Source organism: Amphibalanus amphitrite, unplaced genomic scaffold, assembly GCF_019059575.1.
Source record: "Amphibalanus amphitrite isolate SeventyFive unplaced genomic scaffold, NRLGWU_Aamphi_draft 000647F_arrow, whole genome shotgun sequence".
Lineage (NCBI taxonomy): Eukaryota > Metazoa > Arthropoda > Thecostraca > Balanomorpha > Balanidae > Amphibalanus > Amphibalanus amphitrite.
The window spans coordinates 244753-266219 of NW_024882141.1; the positions used below are offsets into that span (position 1 = coordinate 244753).

A 21467-nucleotide genomic window follows, 5' to 3' on the forward strand; every position below is an offset into this window, starting at 1 on the left:
GCCCTGGCACGATGATTTTTTTTATTATTTTTTTTACTTAACGAAAATGGCAGTTCACCTCCGTATGTGTGGTTAACTTTAAGCTGATCCTCAAGTACCTGGGGCATTCCACGTCAAGTGGGACAAAAAATGACCATTTTGAACCTCACCTCCTCCGATTTTTGCGAAACTTTGTGAAACTACTCATCTATATATGAAAAGAAAGGAGACATTTTAACGTCAAGATATGACGTCACGTTTCCGAGATATACGTCATCGAACATTGACTTAGGCAAGGCACATTATCATCTTTAAAGCGTCATAACCATTGAAGTTTCAGACATATCACCACGCAACAAAGTGTGAAATGGAGGGAATAGTTCAGGCTTTACTTTGAGGATAACAATATTGACGTACTTAACTAATTAGTGGACTTAATTAAAATTCAAAAAATAAATTTCGATTTTCTGAAAAATGGGTACACTTCGATTTTGCTGGTTTTTACATATTTTATTCTCCTATACATGAGCTACATCATATAAAAAATCCAGAATGGGCCGACGTCTACGTAACTGTCTTTTGGACTTCGTAATGTCTGGCACTCGCGCGTTTCGTTTTAGCAACCAAGGAGAGGCGCTACCCGAAGATGCTTCTTTCTACCCCAAACCAAAGCAAACCTAACCTGACCTGACGTGACCTGACCTAATCTAACACGCGTAAATATGTACAGTCCTCACGGCAGTTGCCCACTGGCCAAATGCTACTAAGATACGAACAGTAGCCCTCACGACATATGCCGGCTGGCCAAATGCTACTTAAAAAACGAATGCGTGTTAAAGCACTTGAGGCTGATCGGCCGCGAGCCAGCGACCTTTAGATTACGAGGTGGGGTACACTCGGCACACTATAACTACTAAGCCATGAAGATAGATGGTCATCGCGGAGATGTAAGCCAGTTTTTTTTTTAATGATGCAATTGGGCATTCTCCGGGCAGCGCCTCTCTTTGGTTGCAAAAAGGAAATACGCCTGACTCTCCCAGCGCTAGGGGAGAAAGGCACGGTTTAGCCAAAAAGATGTTAAAAAACGGAATTTGAATTGTAAGTGGGGCGGTGGGGAATTTTATCGTGTGCCAATTTCATGGCCCTAGATCAATATCTTCAAGATCAAATGAGGTTCAACGTGATCAAATTTGCTATAGTGACTATTTTGCGTTTATACGCCCACAGCTCTAAGAGCTACTGGCCGATTTTCCTATTTCTTCCTTTATACGACATGCGTAGTGTTATGAGAATTTGTAGTTAATCTAACCATAAATTTGGCAGTTAGTGGCCTGCTAAGAGTAAGATGTCGCCGGCAGAGGCGGGGATCGGCCGACGCGGAAAACGTTTCAGTCAAAGGTTGTGTTAGCACCCTAATAATTCAATTTTTACCTGTTGATTTTCGTGTTTATTTATCCATTAGATTGACTGTACATTTTTTAGCCTTCACACAAAATTTGACACGAATCGATCGAAATCAGCGGTAAGAAGCGCAGTGCAAAGATGGAACCGTCCCTGCCCCCGCGCCGGCACAGTCTACCATTCAGGCGGCAACTGCCGACGCCGGCCGCCGCGCCGCTCCGGCAAGATGTTTGACTTTACACCGCTATTACTAGAAAAGTTGTGGACCGATTTACCTATTGCTTGCACGGGAGGACTTACAATTCAATTCCGGACAGATACTGAAAGTTTGACGTTAATATAAAAAGTGTGGCGTGAGTTATTGGCGAAAAACAGGTGGGGTTGGCGAAATCCGCCCCTTCCACCGCCCGTGCTACGTTGTATTGTATTGTATTGTATTGAACAATCATGAGCGATCCACATTCTAAAAGTGCGTGGCGATTACTGCTCAGAATCCGTATCCGCGGTTACTAATCTAAACATTCACAGCATTCACACATTCACTCACGTCAAAGCACGGCAGAGACACTTTCGTAGTACCACAGGTACAACTCACCCACCCACCAACCCGTTGGTCAGCGACGATCAGTTGATGCCCCGTCCACTATCGCGGCTTTAACAGATCGGGCAAAGGGGGCGGGAGACAGCTGCGACAGCTGAGTTGGGAGACTGTTGAGTAGAGCAGCGGCTCGATAGCCGAACCGCCGCCTACCCGTTTCCAGCCGTGGTCGCGGAAGGTGAAAGAGGTGGTCTTGCCTGGAGTGTCTCTCCCGGACAGCGCTGTTTGTGACGAACATGGTTGCCAATTCCTCGGGTTCGCCGCGCTGAATGGCTTTGTGGGCGATAACAAGGGTTTGGTAATCAGCCATATGACGCGGGGACAGCCACCCGAGCTTTTTTCGCAGGTCAGAGACATGGGCAAATTTACGGCGACCGAAAATGACTCTAGCAGCGAAGTTCAAGATTTTTTGGAGACGATCGAAATTTTTTTGGGACCCATTGCCATAAACTGAGAGGCAGTACTGGAATGCGTGAGATAACGAGTGCTGTCACGAGCGTTCTAATGATGCCATCCGGGAGACTGTGGCGCGCATGGGAGAGACCGATCAACAGTCCCGTACACCGGCGACTGAGTTCGGAGACGTGAGCGTCCCAGGATAGAGTACTGTCAAAAGTGACGCCCAGGTTCCCCACCTGCGCGCACGGCTGCAACGCTGCGTCACGGAACGATACCCTGAAATCTGGCAATTTGCGTAAATTTTGACGACTGCCGAAGACAATGAGCTGTGTTTTACTGGCGTTGACCTTCAGGGCGTTAGCGCAGAACCATTCGTTGAGTGACGCGAGCGAAACCTCCATGCGCGAGATGAGAACTCCAAGGTCCCTGGCAGGACCGCTAACCAATACTTGGGTGTCGTCGGCATATTGAAAGACTACTGCATCACCCGCGTACAGCGATAGGTTGTTAGAGAAGATGGTGAAAAGTAACGGCCCTAACGCAGAGCCCTGGAAGACACCCATGGTATTAGGAAGAGGCCGAGACAGCACTCTACTTCCGGACCCATTTTTCAACGACACGCTCTGGGTGTGTCCATGAAGATAGGCGGCGAACCAGGAAATTTCGATACCGTGCAGCATAAGTTTTTGCATCAGAAGCTCGTGGTCTATCACGTCAAAACATTTACTAAGGTCGAGAAGGCATAGCATTGAGATCTCCCCCCTGTCGGTGGCGGCCAGGATGCGTTCAGTGACGGACAACAACGCGGTTTCAGTAGAGTGCCGGGGGCGGAAGCCGTGCTGTGAGGATGCCAGCAGGTGATTGTGAGAGAGGTAGATGTAGAGCTGCTGATGGACAATGCGCTCAACCACTTTCATGATTACAGGAACCAGGGAAATGGGCCGGAAGTTTGCGGGGTCTGAAGGATTGCCGGATTTGAACAGAGGGTGAACTATGGAATGTTTCCATGAATCGGGGATGTCGGATTGAATTAAGCAGGTATTGATAATATGCAGGATGACACCACCAATAGCTCGGAATCCGGCTTTCAGCATGCGAACGCAGACACTGTCGGTACCGCAAGCACCCGAGCTACGCATGCTGAAAATCGTCCGCTCAAGCTCGGCAAGTGTGATTTCTCGAAGTTGAAAACTGCATGCACCAACACGGGTAAGACGTACATTCAAATCGGTAGGTGCGTTTTGGGCTCGGATCTCGGCAGCGACACGAGGACCGACGGATACAAAGAAAGAATTTAAGTCATTGGCAGAAAGGTCAGGCTGAACATCAGGACCATCCTTCTTACCGGCAACCACCGACCTGATACATTGCCAAACTTTGTTGGGGCCCCGTTCCCCGATTTCCCTCTGTAGTTCCACCCGCCGGTCGCGACGCAAAGCCGCCCGAACAGAGCGGTTAAGGGTTTTGTACACGCTCGAGTTGCGGCCTAAATGGCGGAGCGCAGCGCGACGTTGGGACATGAGATCTCGAGTGGCGACGGAGACGGGAGGAGCAGTCGGGTTACGGATAGACACACGCTTAATTGGGGCATGGGCATCGAAAACAGGTACGAAGAAAGACAAGAAAGCATCCCACTTATCACTGACGGTTTCGGCAGAGAATACATAATCCCAGTCAACATCGAGTAAGTCATGATGCAGTGCAGGGTGATCTAATACGTTGCGCTACTTGTTGCTATATCATCCAAAGTTATCGTTGGCCCACTCTAATTTTCTCAACACGTGTGCCTTACCTGTAGTGGAAGACAATATCTAAATTTGAGCAAAATCGCAGGGTACCCATTTTTCACAAATTAGATTTTTAGAAATTAAATCAAAATAAAATAAATTCAAAATCACCAAACAATGTGAAAATTGCCAAATTTAACTAGCACAACTCCTTATGTACACGTTTCAGTTTGTTTGAAATTAATAGCTTCAAAAATGCTAAAGCTATGGATCTTTCAAGATTGCAATACACGTCCAATTCTGCTAAAAAAGCAGAAGTTTAGCGGCTTGTATCTCTGTAACCCGAGGGCATATGGCAAAATCCTTTCACCCTCAGAGGTTTCACCCGACACCCAATAGCCAATAAGTATACCAAGTTTGAACAAAATCGCAGAGGTGGCCGATTTTGGCTGTCCCGGTTGACATGGAATGCCCCACCTATGTGTTTGTCTCTTCCTTACTGTCGTTTGATAAATTCCATTTATCCTACATGTATCAAATTCCCAAGAAGCCATCGCAGTACTAATCAGTGGCGGATCCCAGGGGGGAGGTCACATGGGTCATGACTTAGGGCCTGGGGTCACCACATGCCTGCCATGAGCACCACAAGCCTGACAGCCGACAGGGGCACCACAGGCCCGCCAGGGGTACCACAGGCCTAGCAGGGGCACCACGGGCCTGTCAGTGGCACCACAGGCCTGTCAGGAGCACCATCGGCCTAGCAAAAGCACTACAGGTCTTCCAGGGGCACCACAGACCTGCCAGGGGCACCAGAGGCCTGCCAGGGGCACTATCGGCTTCGCAGGGGAACCAACGGCCTCGCAAGGGCACCACAAGCCTGTCAAGGGCACCACAAGCCTGTCGTTGGCACTTTAGGATTGTCAGGGGCACCACAAACCTGTCAAGGGCACCTGCGTTCTAACAAGGGCACCACAGGCTCGCCAGGGGCACCACAGACCTACCAAGGCCCAGGGACACCACAGGCCTAGCAAGGACACCACAGGCCTGTCAGGGGCACCACGGGCCTGTCAGGGCCCATGGGCACCTAAGTCATGTCAGGGCCCACCGTAGGCTTGTCAGGTGGCAGGGTAGGTTGGTACCACAGTCTTTCCAGGGGCACCAGCGGCCTAGCAGGGGCACCAGTCATCACATGACTAACCAAAAATAAAGAAAATAAAACAACTGAAAATAGGGCAGCACCTAAATTAAGTGGCCGAAATCCGTTGAGGTTTTAATTTTGGGTATAGGTAGGGGCACCACTTCGATTCATGACCCTCCCCTTGGACTTTGGAGTTTTCCCGAATCCGCCCCTGGTACTAATACAGCAAATTTAAGGGAAGCACCTTGCTATTGGTGCCCCCCTTGCAGAATTCAAGGGGGCACGGTGCCCCGGTGCCCCCCGTTCCGCCGCCTATGGTGATGAGCGGGGAAGCCAGCTGTGGCAAGGGTTTTTTTCTTCGAACAACAGTTTCCGAGATATAGCCTCGGGCAATTCCTGGAGGTCGCGCTGCAGTCCTATGTTTGGCGGCCTATAACTCAGAAACTATTGATTTTCTACGATCAAAACGTTATGTGGTTCAACTCACAATCAACCAACAAACATTTTGGCTATCTCGGATTTTCAATTTTTGAAAATTTTGATCACGTGACCTTTTTACCTATTTTTCAGTGACTTTATATATACGATACATACGATACGATAAAAAAAAAAATGCTGAGCCATAGGAACCCGGTGGATAAAGAGTAGTGGACCATCAACCTGTATCCGACTGTACCACACTTGGTGTTGTAAAATGAGTATCCACGCAAATGCTCTTCTCGATAATGGGAGTGGAACATTGCTCTTCAAAAACTAGATGTGAGAGAAAAATTATTTTCATTTGGATGTCATTTCCCACCTAAATCGACAAGTTTGGGAGAATGGTCTTGAGGTTACAGGTACGACAAACAGCCAACTAAAGGAGCTGACAAATCCGATGCCGATTTATTTGCTACATCTGACGAGTACCATACAACGAGCTCAAGTCCAGGGCTCCTAGCCGATACTCAACAATATTGTAGTGCGGCTCGGCAAACTTTATGAAGATGCGTAAATCATTTCGCGACAAAGATAGACAGAAAAAGGGAGAGAAACACTTATTTTAATACAGGACTTGCTATTTCACTTTTGAAGTGTCGAGCCATGACGATGTTAATGATTCTGTGTCACATCCAAATGTCTTAGCGTCACGCACACATCCCAGCAGATGCCGCGCATGCTGGCCACTGTCGATGAGATAGATGGACACGGCTTACGTTACACGCGCGGACGCGCCCGGGACTCGACACCAGCACGAAACCCCCGAGTCGATGGCTAGCGCGTGCTGCTCAATGGATACCGCTCAGAAATCGCGCCGGTGATAGCGGTCTGGGTCGACGTACGAGGTGACCACCACGCGGCTAGCGAACTTACGACCGGTCAGGTGCTGCTGAGCCTTCTGGCAATCAAGCACAGAGTTGAACTCGACAAACACCTTGCCAAGACCGGGCACCTCCACACCGTCGATCGGACGCGGGATCTCAATACTCTTGACCACACCGTACTTGCTGCATTCGAGTTTGATATCCTCGACGATGTCTTCGTATTCCTCGTCGTCGCGCAGCTCGTCCGGGGTGACCATGTTGAGCAGACAGAGCACCTCGGTGGCCGGGCCGGCGCCGCTCGCCATCTGCAGGCCCGGCACCTGGATCTGCACCGGCGCCATCATGCCCGAGTTCTTGGAACCGACGTTGGCGCGTTGTACAATCAGCTTCTTGTCACCCAACTGCATGCCGTTCAGACCCTGGATCGCCTGCTCCGTCAGAGATGTGTCCACGTATTCACAGAACGCGAATCCTTTGCTCAGACCTGTTGCAGAGTCTTTGACCAGGTTGAAGGCGCGCAGTTGGCCGAAGGACATGAGCAGCTCCTTGACCTGGTCCTCGGTCAGGTAACTCGGCAGGCCACCCACGAAGATCTTGTTCGGCGAGTCCGGCACAACCGTAGATATGACGCCGACAACGCCCGGGACATTCGACGCGGGCCCATCGGTGATACCCGGCATGGGTTGGTAGTCGTGCGGCCGGCGGATCTTCAGGCTCTGGCCCTTCAGATTGATACCGTCAAACGCCACCGCCTGCGTACACTCGTCAATGGAGCGGAACTCGAGGAAGGCAAAGTTTTTGTCCAGGTTAATCTGACAAGCGAGCACTGGACTACCAGCTGCCTGAGCCAGGCCACTAAGATGCATCTGCTGGTTGAAGAACTCCATCATCTCCTCCTCAGTGACGCCAAAGGGGATGTTGCCGACGTAGAGACGGCGCGCCTGGCGTGTTACGGCCGAGCCCACGACAGGTGTGTTGGTGAGCGCGTCCGCGATGGGGTTGGTGGGTATCTGGCCAGCTGCCTGCATCGCCTTGTACTGTAGCGGTGTGATGTGCTCGAAGCCGGGGGGCGGGATGTCCCAGTACTTGCTGGGCTTCTTGCGCGTCAGCTTCGTCACGCTGCTGCTACCGCCGCGGTCACGAGACCGAGACCGGTCCCGCTTGCGGTCGCGCGACCGAGACCTACGACGGTCCCTGTCCCGTGACCGGCTGCGCCGCCGCCGATCTCTGTCCCTGTCCCGGTCGCGGTCGCGGTCCTCGCCCATGGCTGGTCGCGTTGACTGACCTGTTACCTAAGCTGAAACTGTGACGCCACCGCTGCGCTGAAACGCCTGTGGGTGCTGCACTGAGCTGCAGCAGCTGCAACAGCCTGTGCTGAAACGCCTGTGGATCCTGGGCCTCTCCGACAAATCTGCTACACCTAGCGGAGAGATCAGGACAAGATTTGCAGATATGACACACGACAAGAGAAACATTTATACACAAATCAAAATTGGCATGTCAGTAAATGATGAAACTTGGGAATCAGCTGAAAAGCCAAAAGGTAACATCAGTTCAGTCAGAAGCTGCACATCTTCAACTGAAAATAAGAGGCATTTGTGAGCGATACACAACGCCAGAACTCAATAAGAATCGGAGGAACATGATGGGACAATGATAAGCAGGTGATACAATAACAATCTTCAGTCAATCTGGCCCATCATCACTTACAATAATGCTACATGAACATATTGACCTTGAATTTGAAAAGCATTTTCCCCAAGTCAGAAGGCTTACACACAATGCTGAATGTAATGTATACCCGTAGCTTAATGAGGCAACTAAGGAATATTATTACCACTGTACCAGCTGTGTAGGTACCTAATGCACACCTTTCATAATACAGCCAATCATGAAAATTATTGCTAATTAAGAGCTGCATCTGACAAGAATTGACCAACAACACAGACAGCAAAGCAAAAGAAATTAGCATAAACAGATTCTCAACACAACCAGGGCTGCGGAGTCGGTCGGAGTCGACAGTTGTGACCGGAGTCGGAGTCGGAGTCGATTTTAGAAACCCGAGCCTGAGTCGGAGTCGGAGTCACCGAAAATCTGTCGACTCCGCAGCCCTGCTAGGTCTGCGGAGTCGGAGTCGGGAGTTGGAGTCGGTCGGAGTCGACAATTCTGCCCGGAGTCGGAGTCGGAGTCGGAGTCGCCGAAAATTCATCGACTCCGCAGCCCTGAACACAACAATGAACAAATGAATGACATTTCTTTGGAAAACTAACAGCATCAACCAGCTTTAGCCACTAGCCAGTATCCCAAAATTGTATTTAGGCTTGGGTGTCAGAGGGGGAATAACTATTACCTACCTAACCAAAAAGGGGGATCATAGTGTGTGTAAAACTGCTGGTCAGATATGACCCAAAGAGAAAAAAAGGATCAATGGCGTTGATTTATAAACAAAGGTGGTATAGCATAGAAAGAATTATAACCATTAATGCAAATGGTTTTTCTCAGTTATATTGGGGGTGGAAAATGCTAAATGGCTGATGGCTCTAAATAGTGTAATGGTAACAAAATTGAATGGTAGGTACCTAACCAATACGTGGAAAATAGTAAAATTTTTAAGCTCATGGTGCTGCTGCAAAGTGTTTACCATAGCCTATCATCACATCTTATCTTTAAAATTGGAAGCTAGTGCAAAATGAATTCCATGTGGTTCAGGGCCATGTTTGGGCAGTGCATCCTATTGTAAAATTGTGCACCTCGCATGCGCAGTTGGGGTCCCTCGGGTGCCAAGCTCAGCCCTCTGGTGTATGACATCACAGTGTGATGTAGGCTCGCACATCTTTCAGTTTTGCGCAAAAAGAAAGTGGTAGCTGCAGAATGTGAAAGTAGAGCGGATTTAAGTTTACCCTCCTATATTTCTTATTTTAAGTGGTTAGTGTGGTGTTTTTTGGTATCATTATCTTTCTTTTCAGTGGCACATTGCTATTAACCACATTTGCACATATTTTACTCAGTTATTGAACGAAGCCCACCAGTCCATCCGCGCCGTGGTTCACTATGTGTCACATGGCCCTGTGCTTTGCGGGCTGGCGAAGAGGGGGCGGCTGACATTATCGCAAGTGTGACTTCACACTCTGCAAAATATTTTGTGCTGACCCAAACACGGCTCTGGATGTTGTTTTGCACCCGAAATAAATTCTGGGACACTGGTTGTTTAGCTGAGTTATTTGCATTAAATCAAGAAAATTCATATACTTCAGGCCTTATGAGAAGTATGCGCATCTGGCTGACCTTATCCTCACTTCTGTATGGAAATATGAAATTGCCAAAATAAATTACTGTATTAAAAATCGAGATATTTCGAGCACAGCTCTTCGTCGGTCGATTGTAATTATTTACACACATAACAGGCCTGTTATGTGTGTAAATAATTACAATCGACCGACGAAGAGCTGTGCTCGAAATATCTCGATTTTTAATACAGTAATTTATTTTGGCAATTTCATATTTCCATACAGAAGTGAGGATAAGGTCAGCCAGATGCGCATACTTCTCATGATGATATTCCTCAGAACGCTTAACCACTTACTTCAGGCCTTACTTGATTATAATCTCAGAAAACAATCTCCCATTAACAGTAAAAGACTGTAAAAATAATTAATATAAAATCCAACACGACCTGCGACAAATAGTTGCGCACCGGCATAGCCGGTGAAGCTCAAAAGAAGCCGAGCGAATTTTGATAATCTGAATCATGAGCAGTGAAGTGAATGATTACGATCTGACCGTTCTGCTGCTAAATACTTACCCTTGCAATAATAATCCACGCGCCCCAACGGCACGAAATAAATTGCACCGGCGGCGACGCGCACAGAAACACGCGCAGCAATATGGAAGCGCAATACACCAAAATCCCAGAGTTACCAAATGAAGTATTACTACCAAATTGTAAATTCGGTAAATGCTGAAAGCTTAGATTTGAAGAACCGCCGGTAGGTGGCAGTAAGCTGCAGTGAAGGGGCATCGAGCCGACTCCTTCACCTTGTAGCTCGCCAGCTCGGCCGCCCGCGGGTCCTCGGCGCCGGCGATGCGCTCCGCTCCCGCTCCGCCGGCCGTCAGTGGTCGCTATGGCCGGAGACGGCGCGGTGGGGACGGCGGACATCACCGCTCGAGCGGAGGCGGTGCTCGCGCGATGTCGCCAGCTGGGCGTGCAGCCGGCCCAGCTGCGCCGGCTGACCGGCTACGGCCGTCTGCTGACGGAGGGTGCTGAGCTGAGTGACTGCGGGAGCCGGCGGCGGCGCTGGGTGCTGCCGGCCTCGCTGGCGCTGCTGGTGGCCGTGCTGCTGCAGCAGCAGCTCTATACGGTGGCCGGCCTGTCGCGGCTGCTCTTCAGACTGGAGGGCATCAGCGAGCACGCCGAACAGGTGAGGGCAAGGTCCGAGCTGGACCGGCCGGCCACCCCGCCTCTGACCTCTGACCTCCTGGGTGTTCCAACAGCGTCCAACAGGACGCGGAACCGTAAAAGTGGAGACGTTTGGAAGCACAACGAAGAGGAAAACCAAAAAATGTCCGTGAAGTTAACGTCTGAGCCTTCGGCAATGCCGCATGGCTGTGATCCTTTTTGCTGATCATACCTAATCTCCCTGCAAGTCGGACAACAAATTTTCACTTTCATTCGCACATCAGCAGCTTTAGTAGGCCGCACTTGGCAGCCTGTTTTCCTAACGTATACCTACCTACCGTTTATAAAAGCTACGCACGGGGACTTGCACTGAATGACATGACATTGCACACAACACATTGTCAGACTCGTGTCGTGAGAACCGGCGCTGCGCCGCGGTATTTGGCCGGTGTCTCTTGAAGCGGTCGATTCAGATTTATCGACTGATTTATCTTACAGAACACTCGGAACCGTGGATACCTACATCCGCGTAGGTACGAGCACTCGGAGAATAATAAGCCAAGAAGGTAGGTCGACTATTCACGTTTCATTGGTCGGTAACCTAACGGATGAGGTCGGGTTAAGTGCCGAATCTCGATCCAACATCCCACTCCGGCATCGTTCAGGTCAGAGCAGCAATCGAGGCAGCAGTAGTGTAGTACTCGAGTGTCAGCTGCTGATCGCTGAGTTTGTGTCCAGCCGGCCAGTGTTATCTACTTATGCTGCGTTGAAGGCACCGCGCCACCACGCTCCGCGCCCGGCGCAAAACGGTCCTCCGGACTCCTCCCGTGGAGCACCCGGCCAGTTTTCTGCGATCAGATTGGCCAGCTGTGGGGCTGAAATCGGCACCTCATTCTGGATAATTTTTATAACTTTTCATTATCTTCTACATTAAAAAGTAGGGATCATTCGATAGAAGTAATTCATCAAGTAGTCGAAACAGCCTATGAGTTGGTCTTACCGCTCGGTCGCTCTGCTGCCCCAATCATTCAGTGCCTATTCTCTACCTTTCCACCGCCCAGTCTTGCTCCCATTATCGTTTGTTTCCTGTTCTCCCCATCGTTCCGTACCCGTTTATTCTACCATTCGACCTCATCACCACCGTTCGACTCCCGCTCCTTCCGCTGTTCGATGGTAGTGTCGTTCCCATCGCTCGGTCGCTCCTCTCCCCATGGTCCGGTCCCTCCAACTGCTCTGTTTCGGGGTCGTGCACGGACACGTGGATCTGTTGTGGTCGGTAGGTGTTGCGGGCGCTCCCATATCACCCACTGATCGCAGACACCGCGCAGGCGGCGGCCGTATAGGCCGTGCTGGTGACCTTGGTTACCGAGTCCTCAGCGGTGCGGACTGCGGAGCAGGCGCCTCTAGGAATGACGACGGAGATTTGAACTTCGCACTTTAGCAGCGCTGGTCATCTTTCCTTGGAACGTCTTCAGCTAATTAATTTCTGCCGCTCACATTTTTCGTTTGGAATGACATTTCGATCATGCACCTAAAAATACATGTTAACTTGTCACTTTCCGACACTCCTCAACAGACCACCGTGGTCGGCATGTTTTGACTTTTGGGTGGTCTTGTACCGTGCAAACCAACCACTACCGGCGCACGCCGTGACGGTACGGCACGACCTGCCCCAGTCTGACCGCACTCCCTTCCCACGCCCCCGCCGGCGGCTCGCCTTTCATCCCAGTCACTCTCGCTCTCAGGACGAGTCTCTGCCGTCTATGTGCCGACCTGAACTGGCCAGACGGGTTTTCATGGCTCCAGGCGCCCGGCTGACCGACCCCAACCCGGCCTGCCATGCTTGTTTTTCCGACTACGAAGAACAGGGCAAAAAGTGGCGTAGAGATTCAGATGGCATGGGTCCAATAGAAACTCAAAATGTCTCTATCGACCCATGATATAAGACTAAGACTATCTTTAAGACTAAGGGTTGACACAAAGTGCAGTGCGTGGTAGTTTTAACAAATACCATAAGCGAGGGCTTGTACCGTTTCTTCTGTCGACTTTCGGAGGACAGTCGTCACTCACGCAGACCGCAGCTAATAAACTGGCGCACGTAAGCGAAAAATCATGAAAAGAATATCATGATAACCTGAGCATGACTAAACGTTACAAAAGCTTCAGTTTTAACGGTGTCAGAAGTTAAAAACGGTGTCAACATGCTCATCAGTAGCCGAGCGCACTGCTGGCTTGTTATCGGTCCGACATCCGTGAAAAGTCTGGTTTGGTAAACTGAGTGCCTAATCCAAGTCCGATCCCGTACGTCCAGCCACGGAGACTGCATTTTTAGTGTTTGTTTTCGGTCAGTGATAGCCTGTGCCGCAAGGCGTAGGTACGGGAATGCGGCATAGCCTACTCGTGGGATTGCAGTAGAATTGACTGACGCACACACAGAGCGGAAATTTCATAGGCGAGGGAACCGGGGGGAGGGGGGGGGCAGCTTGCCCCCCCAAACTCTGGGGCCGTGGGGGGGGGGGGCGGTGCCCTCACAACTTTGAGACGGAATATCGCACTTTTTTTGCAAATGTATTCTTTTTTGTTGAAAAAGCTAAGGGCCTGTGGCCTAAAACCGACAAGAAGACTACATTTGGGGGTGCCCTAGGTTGAGCTCTATTGTGGTGTGCCCCTAGTCTGAAAGAAGTTCCCGCGCCCTTGGGAAATTAAATGGTGCGATCAACACAATGATGAACGGTGACGGTGACGGTAACGTACTTGTAGTTGCAAGTAGACTGATATAATGTCCCACATTTCTTTTTAATGCTTTTGTGGGCAGGGCTGCGGAGTCGATGGATTTTCGGGGACTCCGACTACGACTCCGACTCCGGCTTTCAAAAACCAGCTCCGACTCCGACTCCGACTCCGGGCAGAAATGTCGACTCCGACCGACTCCAACTCCCGACTCCGACTCCGCAGTCCTAGCAGGGCTGCGGAGTCGACAGATTTTCGGTGACTCCGACTCCGACTCCGGCTCGGGTTTCTAAAATCGACTCCGACTCCGACTCCGACTCCGGTCACAACTGTCGACTCCGACCGACTCCGACTCCGACTCCGCATCCCTGTTTGTGGGTATCTGAAGTGAAGAAACATTTCATTTATTTCCTGAGTAAAATGAGACAGAGCCTAGGATCCGGGATGAGATGATTAACACGAAATCGCAAATGATTTTTCCTGTTTCAATATAAAAATAAGCTGGTCGCAAACTAAAACATTCGATCGTACGATATGTGAGCGGTGAAGGTGATAAACACAAATATCCGGCAGTTTGTGACGAATGTCGCCGGCCCGGCCTGACCTGACCTGACCCCGCCAGTGGCGGCGGAACACCTTCAAATTAAGGGGGGAGGGGGCACTGCCGACTTTTGGTCCCATTCTTTCCGTGCAACGCCCATAAGACTAATGTTAAAATGCCAAAATCAAAGGGGACACGATGCCCCGGTGCCCCCCCCCCGTTCCGCCGCCTATGGACCCCGCACCTTGGTAGGATAGAGATGCCGCCGATGGTGGCTGACCCCACCAATAACCTGACCCGCTACCCTGTACCCAGTGTACGATAGAGATGCCGACGACACTGACTGACCTGACCAGGCCAGTGACTTACTTAACCCCTCTTCCTGTCCCCTGTGTACGATAGAAATGCCTCCAATGAAGGCTGACCTGACCTGACCAATGACCTGATCTGACCTGACCCCGCTCCCCTGTCCCCAGTGTACGATAGAGATGCCTCCAGTGATGGCCGACCTGACCAGACCAGTGACCTGACCCGCTCCCCTGTCCTCAGTGTACGATAGAGATGCCTCCAGTGATGGCCGACCTGACCAGACCAGTGACCTGACCCGCTCCCCTGTCCTCAGTGTACGATAGAGATGCCTCCAGTGATGGCCGACCTGACCAGACCAGTGACCTGACCCGCTCTGTTGTCCCCAGTGTACGATAGAGATGCCTCCAGTGATGGCCGACCTGACCAGACCAGTGACCTGACCCGCTCTGTTGTCCCCAGTGTACGATAGAGATGCCTCCGATGATGGCCGACCTGACCAGACCAGTGACCTGACCCGCTCTGTTGTCCCCAGTGTACGATAGAGATGCCTCCAGTGATGGCCGACCTGACCAGACCAGTGACCTGACCCGCTCTGTTGTCCCCAGTGTACGATAGAGATGCCTCCGATGATGGCCGACCTGACCAGACCAGTGACCTGACCCGCTCTGTTGTCCCCAGTGTACGATAGAGATGCCTCCGATGATGCCCGACCTGACCAGACCAGTGACCTGACCCCGCTCCCCTGTCCCCAGTGTACGATAGAGATGCCTCCGATGATGGCCGACCTGACCACGGCCCCGGTCAACTGCTCCATGTGCGCCGATATCGACCGGGTCGACAGAGTCTCCAACATCACACCGGAGGAGTTCGAGCAAAAGTGAGGACCAGAGATTCGCCCGGCAGCTGCATACTGCAGCAGTGGGCTGCGCTGGAGAGCAAATCATTTCTGAATTAAATATTGCATAAATCTGTTCGGGAAATAATGCAGAGCACATTATAAAAATTGGGAGCAAAAATTGACGCTTTACGCAGTTCTCTTCATCTACAATGTGTTAATAAATATCAAGCAAATAGTTTCTTTAAAAAAATGCGTCGAAAAAATCCACGGAAGGGTACGGCGAAAGTACGGCGGAAAAAAAAAACGGGCCGGTCGACTAAGCTCCCAGGATGCACTGTCTGCTGCGCCGAGTGATGACGCCCAGCTCAGGTCAGGTCAGGCGGTGTGACCGGGTGCTCCCGTGGCCGCCAGGTACGCCTACTCGGGCCGGCCGGTGGTGGTCACCGACGGAACCGCCTACTGGACGGCACCGCGCGTCTTCAACTTCAACTTCTTCAAGGAGCTGTACGGCCCCAGCTCGCCCGTCATCGAGAGCACCGACAACAGGGGCTGTCAGTTCTTCCCCTACAAGTGAGAGGTCTTCCTCTGATAAATCTTGGGTCTTCTTACTTCTAAGTAATTACGGGGCACAGGCGTTTCAATAATTCTTTCGAAATATTCCGTTAGAAATTGTACATTCATAGTTCAGCAAAAAAAAAACATCCTTTCCTCTGTTTATCTAAGATTATCCTTATTTCGATCTTCAAAATGTGAATCGTCACCGGTGGCATGCGCATGGTCATTCAACGCTTATTCTAGTTATTACGACGATCAGCTACTCGAGTCGGCCCTAGCCTGCAAGTCAACCTATTGATCGCTTCAGAAAAAAGTCGCAGGCCGTCACCACGCTCGGTCCGGCGCCCCCGTCAAATGTTACACCACCCCACCGTCGACGTCTGAGAGGTCAACGGGTCACGGGAAGGGTGCAGCACGCGGTATGTCAAACTGGCAACGACTCTGCACGATGGTAGTGGAAAGTGATCGCTGCGGGTGGCTGCTGAGTGCTGGTAATAGGCGAGTAGTGGTCGTCTGATCGCAGTGGGTGGCTGCTGGTAACAGGCGAGTAGTGATCGTCGACCGGAAAACTTCGAACACTTTATGAGAACAGTATGTTCCAGGCGGGTGGTCACTCAGTGACTGGTATTGATTGGCGGTAACTCGTGAATTGGGACGGTGGTAATTACATAGGAAACAGATGGATGCGTTATTCTAAACCGAAATTAGCCGAAATAAAAGTATTAGCGGAACAGATTTTATGCTGTATCTCGACAAAAAACGAGCAGGAAATACACAGAACGGCGACGTCTGCCGAAGAATTAACCCAGCGAGGACTGCTCCGGTTGTTTTTCAATAGAAAAACACAATTCTAACGAATGGTGTTAGTCTATTTCAAACAACCTGCGGTTACGAAAGCCCAAAGCTGACTAGTTTCTTCTATGCATAATCACCGCCTACTTAGCACTTATGTCGCCATTCGCCTGTCTCGGGTCTCTGAGCCGCTGAGGAGACGGTGACGGTTCCCGGCTCTCCACTGTGCCAGCGTCGCCGGCGGGGAGTCACGGCCGAACTAAGGGCCGCGGTGGGATAGGGCCGCGGACGGCTGCACCGGCCGGCTAATCCCGGCTTTCGCCGCCGCCTGGGACGACAGACATGGCCGGGGAACGCGCCCCGGTGACTGCGGCAGGTCCCCGTCGGAGCCGAAAACGGCCACTTATCTATTGCCCGGGTGCACTGACTACTGATTGAGTGCACCTGACCCGTGGTATTGAGAAGATAATGACTAGGTGGTGGCGAGGTTGTAAGACGGCGTCTTGGCACCAATATATCCTATCTTAGCTGGCAATAATTACCGGCTGGATCGTTGTGATAAAGATGTGACGGTTTATCGCGCCTAATCTTCACATTTACAGTTGTGCAAAGATCTGACGCATTGTTACCGTCCTAACTACCGTCGCTAAGCAACTTACGAAATGCAGGCTTATCAATGGAGACCCACTGCAAAATGACATCTTGGTTAGCAGACTTGGTGTTCCGGCTTGAACATATCATCGCCTAAGCATGTCACAAAGAGCCTTGAAGCTGAGCCAGACACTCGCCGTATCCTAATGCGATGCAACGGTGCGAGCAGTCTGCGGCGGGACCCATGGGCATCCCCTCACCATCAAACCAGCTCCATAATCCCGACTCTAGAGCCCGGTCAAAGACCTGCCACAACTCGGGCCAGGTACGAGTCTGAGCGAGCGGTTCTGGTGTGTCGAGGCTGACATTTCACTCGTGGTTTCAGGACTAATTTCCGATCGCTGCGGGAGGTGTTCTCGATGTCCCAGGACCGAGCTGACATGAAGCCGGGAGAGAAGCCGTGGTATATCGGATGGTGAGTGACATCGATTTGACTGTAATGAACAGGGAGCTCCCGTAAAATAAACTTTCCGATTAGTTTGAGTGCAGCGATATTTTCATTTGGCAGGGGCTGAAATACTTTAACTCAGTTCGTACTTACGGTCCATTATGCGAGGTCAACCTTCGACCCAATCTATTCTACTCGCAGGTCAGCTGTAAGTGACTGTCTCCATTGCCCGCACGCCCAACTCAACTGTAATGTCCCTACCGCTTCAGGTCCAACTCTTAACTGTTTCAACTTTCAACTATCCAGTCATCCAACGGCAACTGTCTAGTGTCTCCATTGCCCCAGGTCCAGCTATAACCGTCTGCGCTGCCCCCACCACAGGTCCAACTGCGACTCGGCGGCGGCCAACGAGCTGCGCCGTCACTACAGCCGGCCGTACTTCCTGCCCGACACCTCAGAGTCCAGCCGACTCGACTGGATCTTCATGGGCACGCCCGGCTTCGGCGCCCACATGCACGTGCGTATAAAACGCCCCGCTTCGGCGCCCACATGTATAGTCTCTCTTAAAGTATCGCGTCTCGAAAGTATCGCTATGGCCCCTGGCTTTTGAGGGTTGGCAGCCTGGCCAATCTGCGCCTTTTTCACGACTTCACGGGCCAGACAGGCGGCCAACCCTCAAAAGCCAGCGGCTGTCAAACCACGGAGCGACCAAGATTTTTACAGATAGGAGCGACAGCGATGCTTTCAAGAGAGGCTATACGTGCGTAGAAAAAAACGCCCGGCTTGAACCGAAAAAAAAGATTTTCAGTAGCCCTGGCCAGTGGTGGACAGCCAGTCCGGGAGGCGTGGCTTGAAGATCAAACTCGGTAAATCACCTCGAGTATCCGGTTCACCCCACGCCTTGGCCTGTGCCCTCGTCAGATGAATGGTGACCGGTCCAGATAACACGGCCGGCGGGCCGACTGCGTGGACCGGGTCTGTCCGGCTGCTCCCGCTTCAGTCACACACCAATAAGCGTAGTGTGATCAATTAAGACATCTTGTATTCTTTAAAAAAAACTCCTTCTTGGTTATCAATGTTCCTTGGTTAGAGCGCAAACTCACGATCACTCCGCATCTGTACTGTAACAAATGTGTTTAAATTTAGATTCAATCAAGACCATCATCTAACCCCACGTCTCCATGCGTCCGTTTCAGATTGACCACGTGAGGAACCCGTCGTGGCAGGCCCAGCTGCACGGCCAGAAGCTGTGGACGCTGCAGCCGCCACCCGAGTGTCAGAGCGTGTGCCGTCGGATGGAGACCACCGTCAACCCGGGAGAAATCAGTGAGTAACTGTTCACTGTCCAGTGTCAACCCGAGAGGAAACAGTGAGTGATCAACCTCAGTCCGAGCGAAATCAGTAGCTTATGTTGATGTCTAGCGTTAACCCCGGCGAAATCACTGCCCCTCTGTCCAACGTCAAGCACGACAAAATGAATGGATATCCATAGTGGTGAGAGCATGCTCAAGAGCCAAAAGCGACAAGCAGGCCACAAACAACAAAGCCAAGCTTCCTACAATCCACACACGAGCTGGTGTTTGAGGTTCAAAAACATCTTGAAAACTAGCCACCCGACGGCAGTACCATTTTAGCGTCAGTGGTTTACGGATCTTTTTGGGGCGGACACGTGGAATTTCTGTGGCATTAACTCTTCGATAAAGCCGCAGCGGAGGACACACTGACCGCAATGTCCCGAGTATTAGGCGGTGTGCACGGGAGGCAAAACGGGTTGGACACGTGTCCCGCAGGCCTAAACGTCGTGCTATCCCCGGCCGTGGTTTGTAGCGATCGCTGTAAGTGTAGTAAGACCTTTACAAGCTACCACCGTGACGCGTCATTCATCACCGAGTCTGCTTAGCTGAGCACAGAAACAACCAGTAAATAATTTTGACTGGAGGCGATGGAAAAGGCCCTAAAAGTAACACATACCCTCTGGCTGGACAATGGACAGCATTCAGCTAGAGGACGATCACATTGCCACGGTAGCCGCATCAGAATTGAATTAGGAAATCTACGAGCTTTGTCTTATCTAGACTGAACTGGACTTACTTAGACTTTGAATTACTTGTCTTATCTAGACTTACTATCGTAACCCCGTTACGGTCGTTCTACCGTTGCAGTTGTACTGGACACCAACATCTGGTACCACATGACGACCATCGTCTCGGACGTCATCAGCATCACCATCGGCTCTGAGTACGACTGAGACGTCACTGGACGTCATCGGACGTCATCGAGGATCATCAGACACGCCATTGGTGTCATCACTCCTCGCGAGGCATCACCAGATGCCAGCTTACGTCCTGACAGCGATGTTAGAGTAGGAGGCTGAGGTGTACGCAGGTGATAAAAGCTTCTGTCTAGTCTCTTGCGCGGCGACCAGCAGCTTGCGAAGAATACACATTCGAAGAATAGAATGGTACCCTTGAAGGTAGAAGGGCGCCAACCGTTTGCAGCTGCTGTGTTGATGGGGTTTGGGTGAGGCCGTCGAGCTCGAAAGGGCTTGGACCTATGGAAGGGTGAGGAGGTTTGGACTATGCATAATGATCAGCGCTGTTAGGCGTTGAAAGCGATGATTGTCGTGTCAATTATCCTGCGTTGTATCGCCGTATTGCGTCAATTACCAGCTGTGTTGCGCCCGTTGTTTTATTGTGCCGAATGCCCGACTGTCGTTCGCTACTGCTTATAGCATGTGAGCATACGCAGTCAATGTTAATGCAAACACATGCTGGCTGAATTGACGTTCGCCGTCGTACATATTATGCCATAAAGTTAGGTATGTGCTTTGGTGTTTGAGTGTTGCAGTCGCAGATGTTCGCAAATCTACAAACGTGCTTCTGCATATCGAACAATAAAAGGAAAAAGGCAGAATTAGCCCCGACATAATTGCGTGACATCCAATTCGGATCAAAAGACCGACGGGTCTGCAGCTGGTATCCAAGCGAATATATTTACAAAAAGAGGCGAACGATTCCGCCTGAAACATAGAAGAAAAGTATGGGTAATTACTAAATATAGACTGCAGTCTGCAAACATTCCACAAAACTTCTTTCAGCCTTTCGAAATAAAGTTTGTAGATGTCCGCAAATACATGACGCAAAGTACAAATCCTGCACTTCTGCATATACATACGTATGAACAAGTAAACCGGTCAGCTGGTAAAGGTTATGCGCTAAATTTAGCACTTTCGATCAAAACAGGTTTTAATCACTGCAATCCTATCGAGTTTGACATCTGCAAACGCCTTCCACCGAGGATAACCAATGCCGTGGAAATGAATAAGATTCCAGTAACGGTTCGCAAGTGATTAGCACCATAGTGATTAGTGATGGTGCCCGGCGCCGCTGCCCTCTGCTACGGATGACATCGGATTTCGGACCCTTCACGCGTCCAATAAGCCGAGCAATTGACAGCGAAACCTGTATTGCATCCGGTCGAACGATGCCATTTGAACCAAAGATGGACCATGCTCAGAGCCAGCGAGGATGGGAGTAGCCCCAAAAGTCCAGGACTGGCCACAAGACCGCGCCGCCCCCGCCTCCGCCCGAACCAACGGATTTGCGGCTTTTGTGGCGTGCCGTGGCGTGCAACGAGGCGAGTTTATCGCGGCCGGCAGGCTGGCCCGTCCGTCGGCCGGGGGGGGGGGGGGGGTAATAAACAGGACCGGGGGCCCCCGCTC

At 51.0% G+C, this 21467-nt stretch overlaps 2 protein-coding genes across 2 annotated transcripts; one reads left to right on the top strand and one right to left on the bottom strand.

The window, feature by feature from the left end:
- Nucleotides 1-6099: 6099 nt before the first annotated feature.
- LOC122363918 (splicing factor U2AF 50 kDa subunit-like) lies at nucleotides 6100-10752 on the bottom strand. Its single transcript, XM_043333739.1, has 2 exons — nucleotides 10349-10752; nucleotides 6100-7966 (listed from the first exon to the last, which is right to left on the bottom strand). The coding sequence occupies exon 2, from the start codon at nucleotides 7809-7811 to the stop codon at nucleotides 6525-6527; it is 1287 nt and encodes a 428-aa protein (XP_043189674.1). The 5' UTR covers nucleotides 7812-7966; nucleotides 10349-10752; the 3' UTR covers nucleotides 6100-6524.
- Nucleotides 10539-20571, top strand: LOC122363919. The gene is made up of 7 exons (XM_043333740.1): nucleotides 10539-10964; nucleotides 15275-15399; nucleotides 15772-15930; nucleotides 17684-17773; nucleotides 18128-18263; nucleotides 18943-19072; nucleotides 19909-20571. Exons 1-7 carry the CDS (start codon nucleotides 10668-10670, stop codon nucleotides 19992-19994), a joined length of 1023 nt encoding a protein of 340 aa, XP_043189675.1. The 5' UTR covers nucleotides 10539-10667; the 3' UTR covers nucleotides 19995-20571.
- Nucleotides 20572-21467: the final 896 nt, after the last annotated feature.

Bases quoted from the DNA above. Each gene is read 5' to 3' on its own strand.
- LOC122363919 (XM_043333740.1), top strand. From the start codon at position 10,668: ATGGCCGGAGACGGCGCGGTGGGGACGGCGGACATCACCGCTCGAGCG. The intron at 10,965-15,274 runs GTGAGGGCAAGG...CCCTGTCCCCAG, and splicing joins TCAGCGAGCACGCCGAACAG to TGTACGATAGAGATGCCTCC. The intron at 18,264-18,942 runs GTGCGTATAAAA...CGTCCGTTTCAG, and splicing joins GCTTCGGCGCCCACATGCAC to ATTGACCACGTGAGGAACCC.
- LOC122363918 (XM_043333739.1), bottom strand. From the start codon at position 7,811: ATGGGCGAGGACCGCGACCGCGACCGGGACAGGGACAGAGATCGGCGG.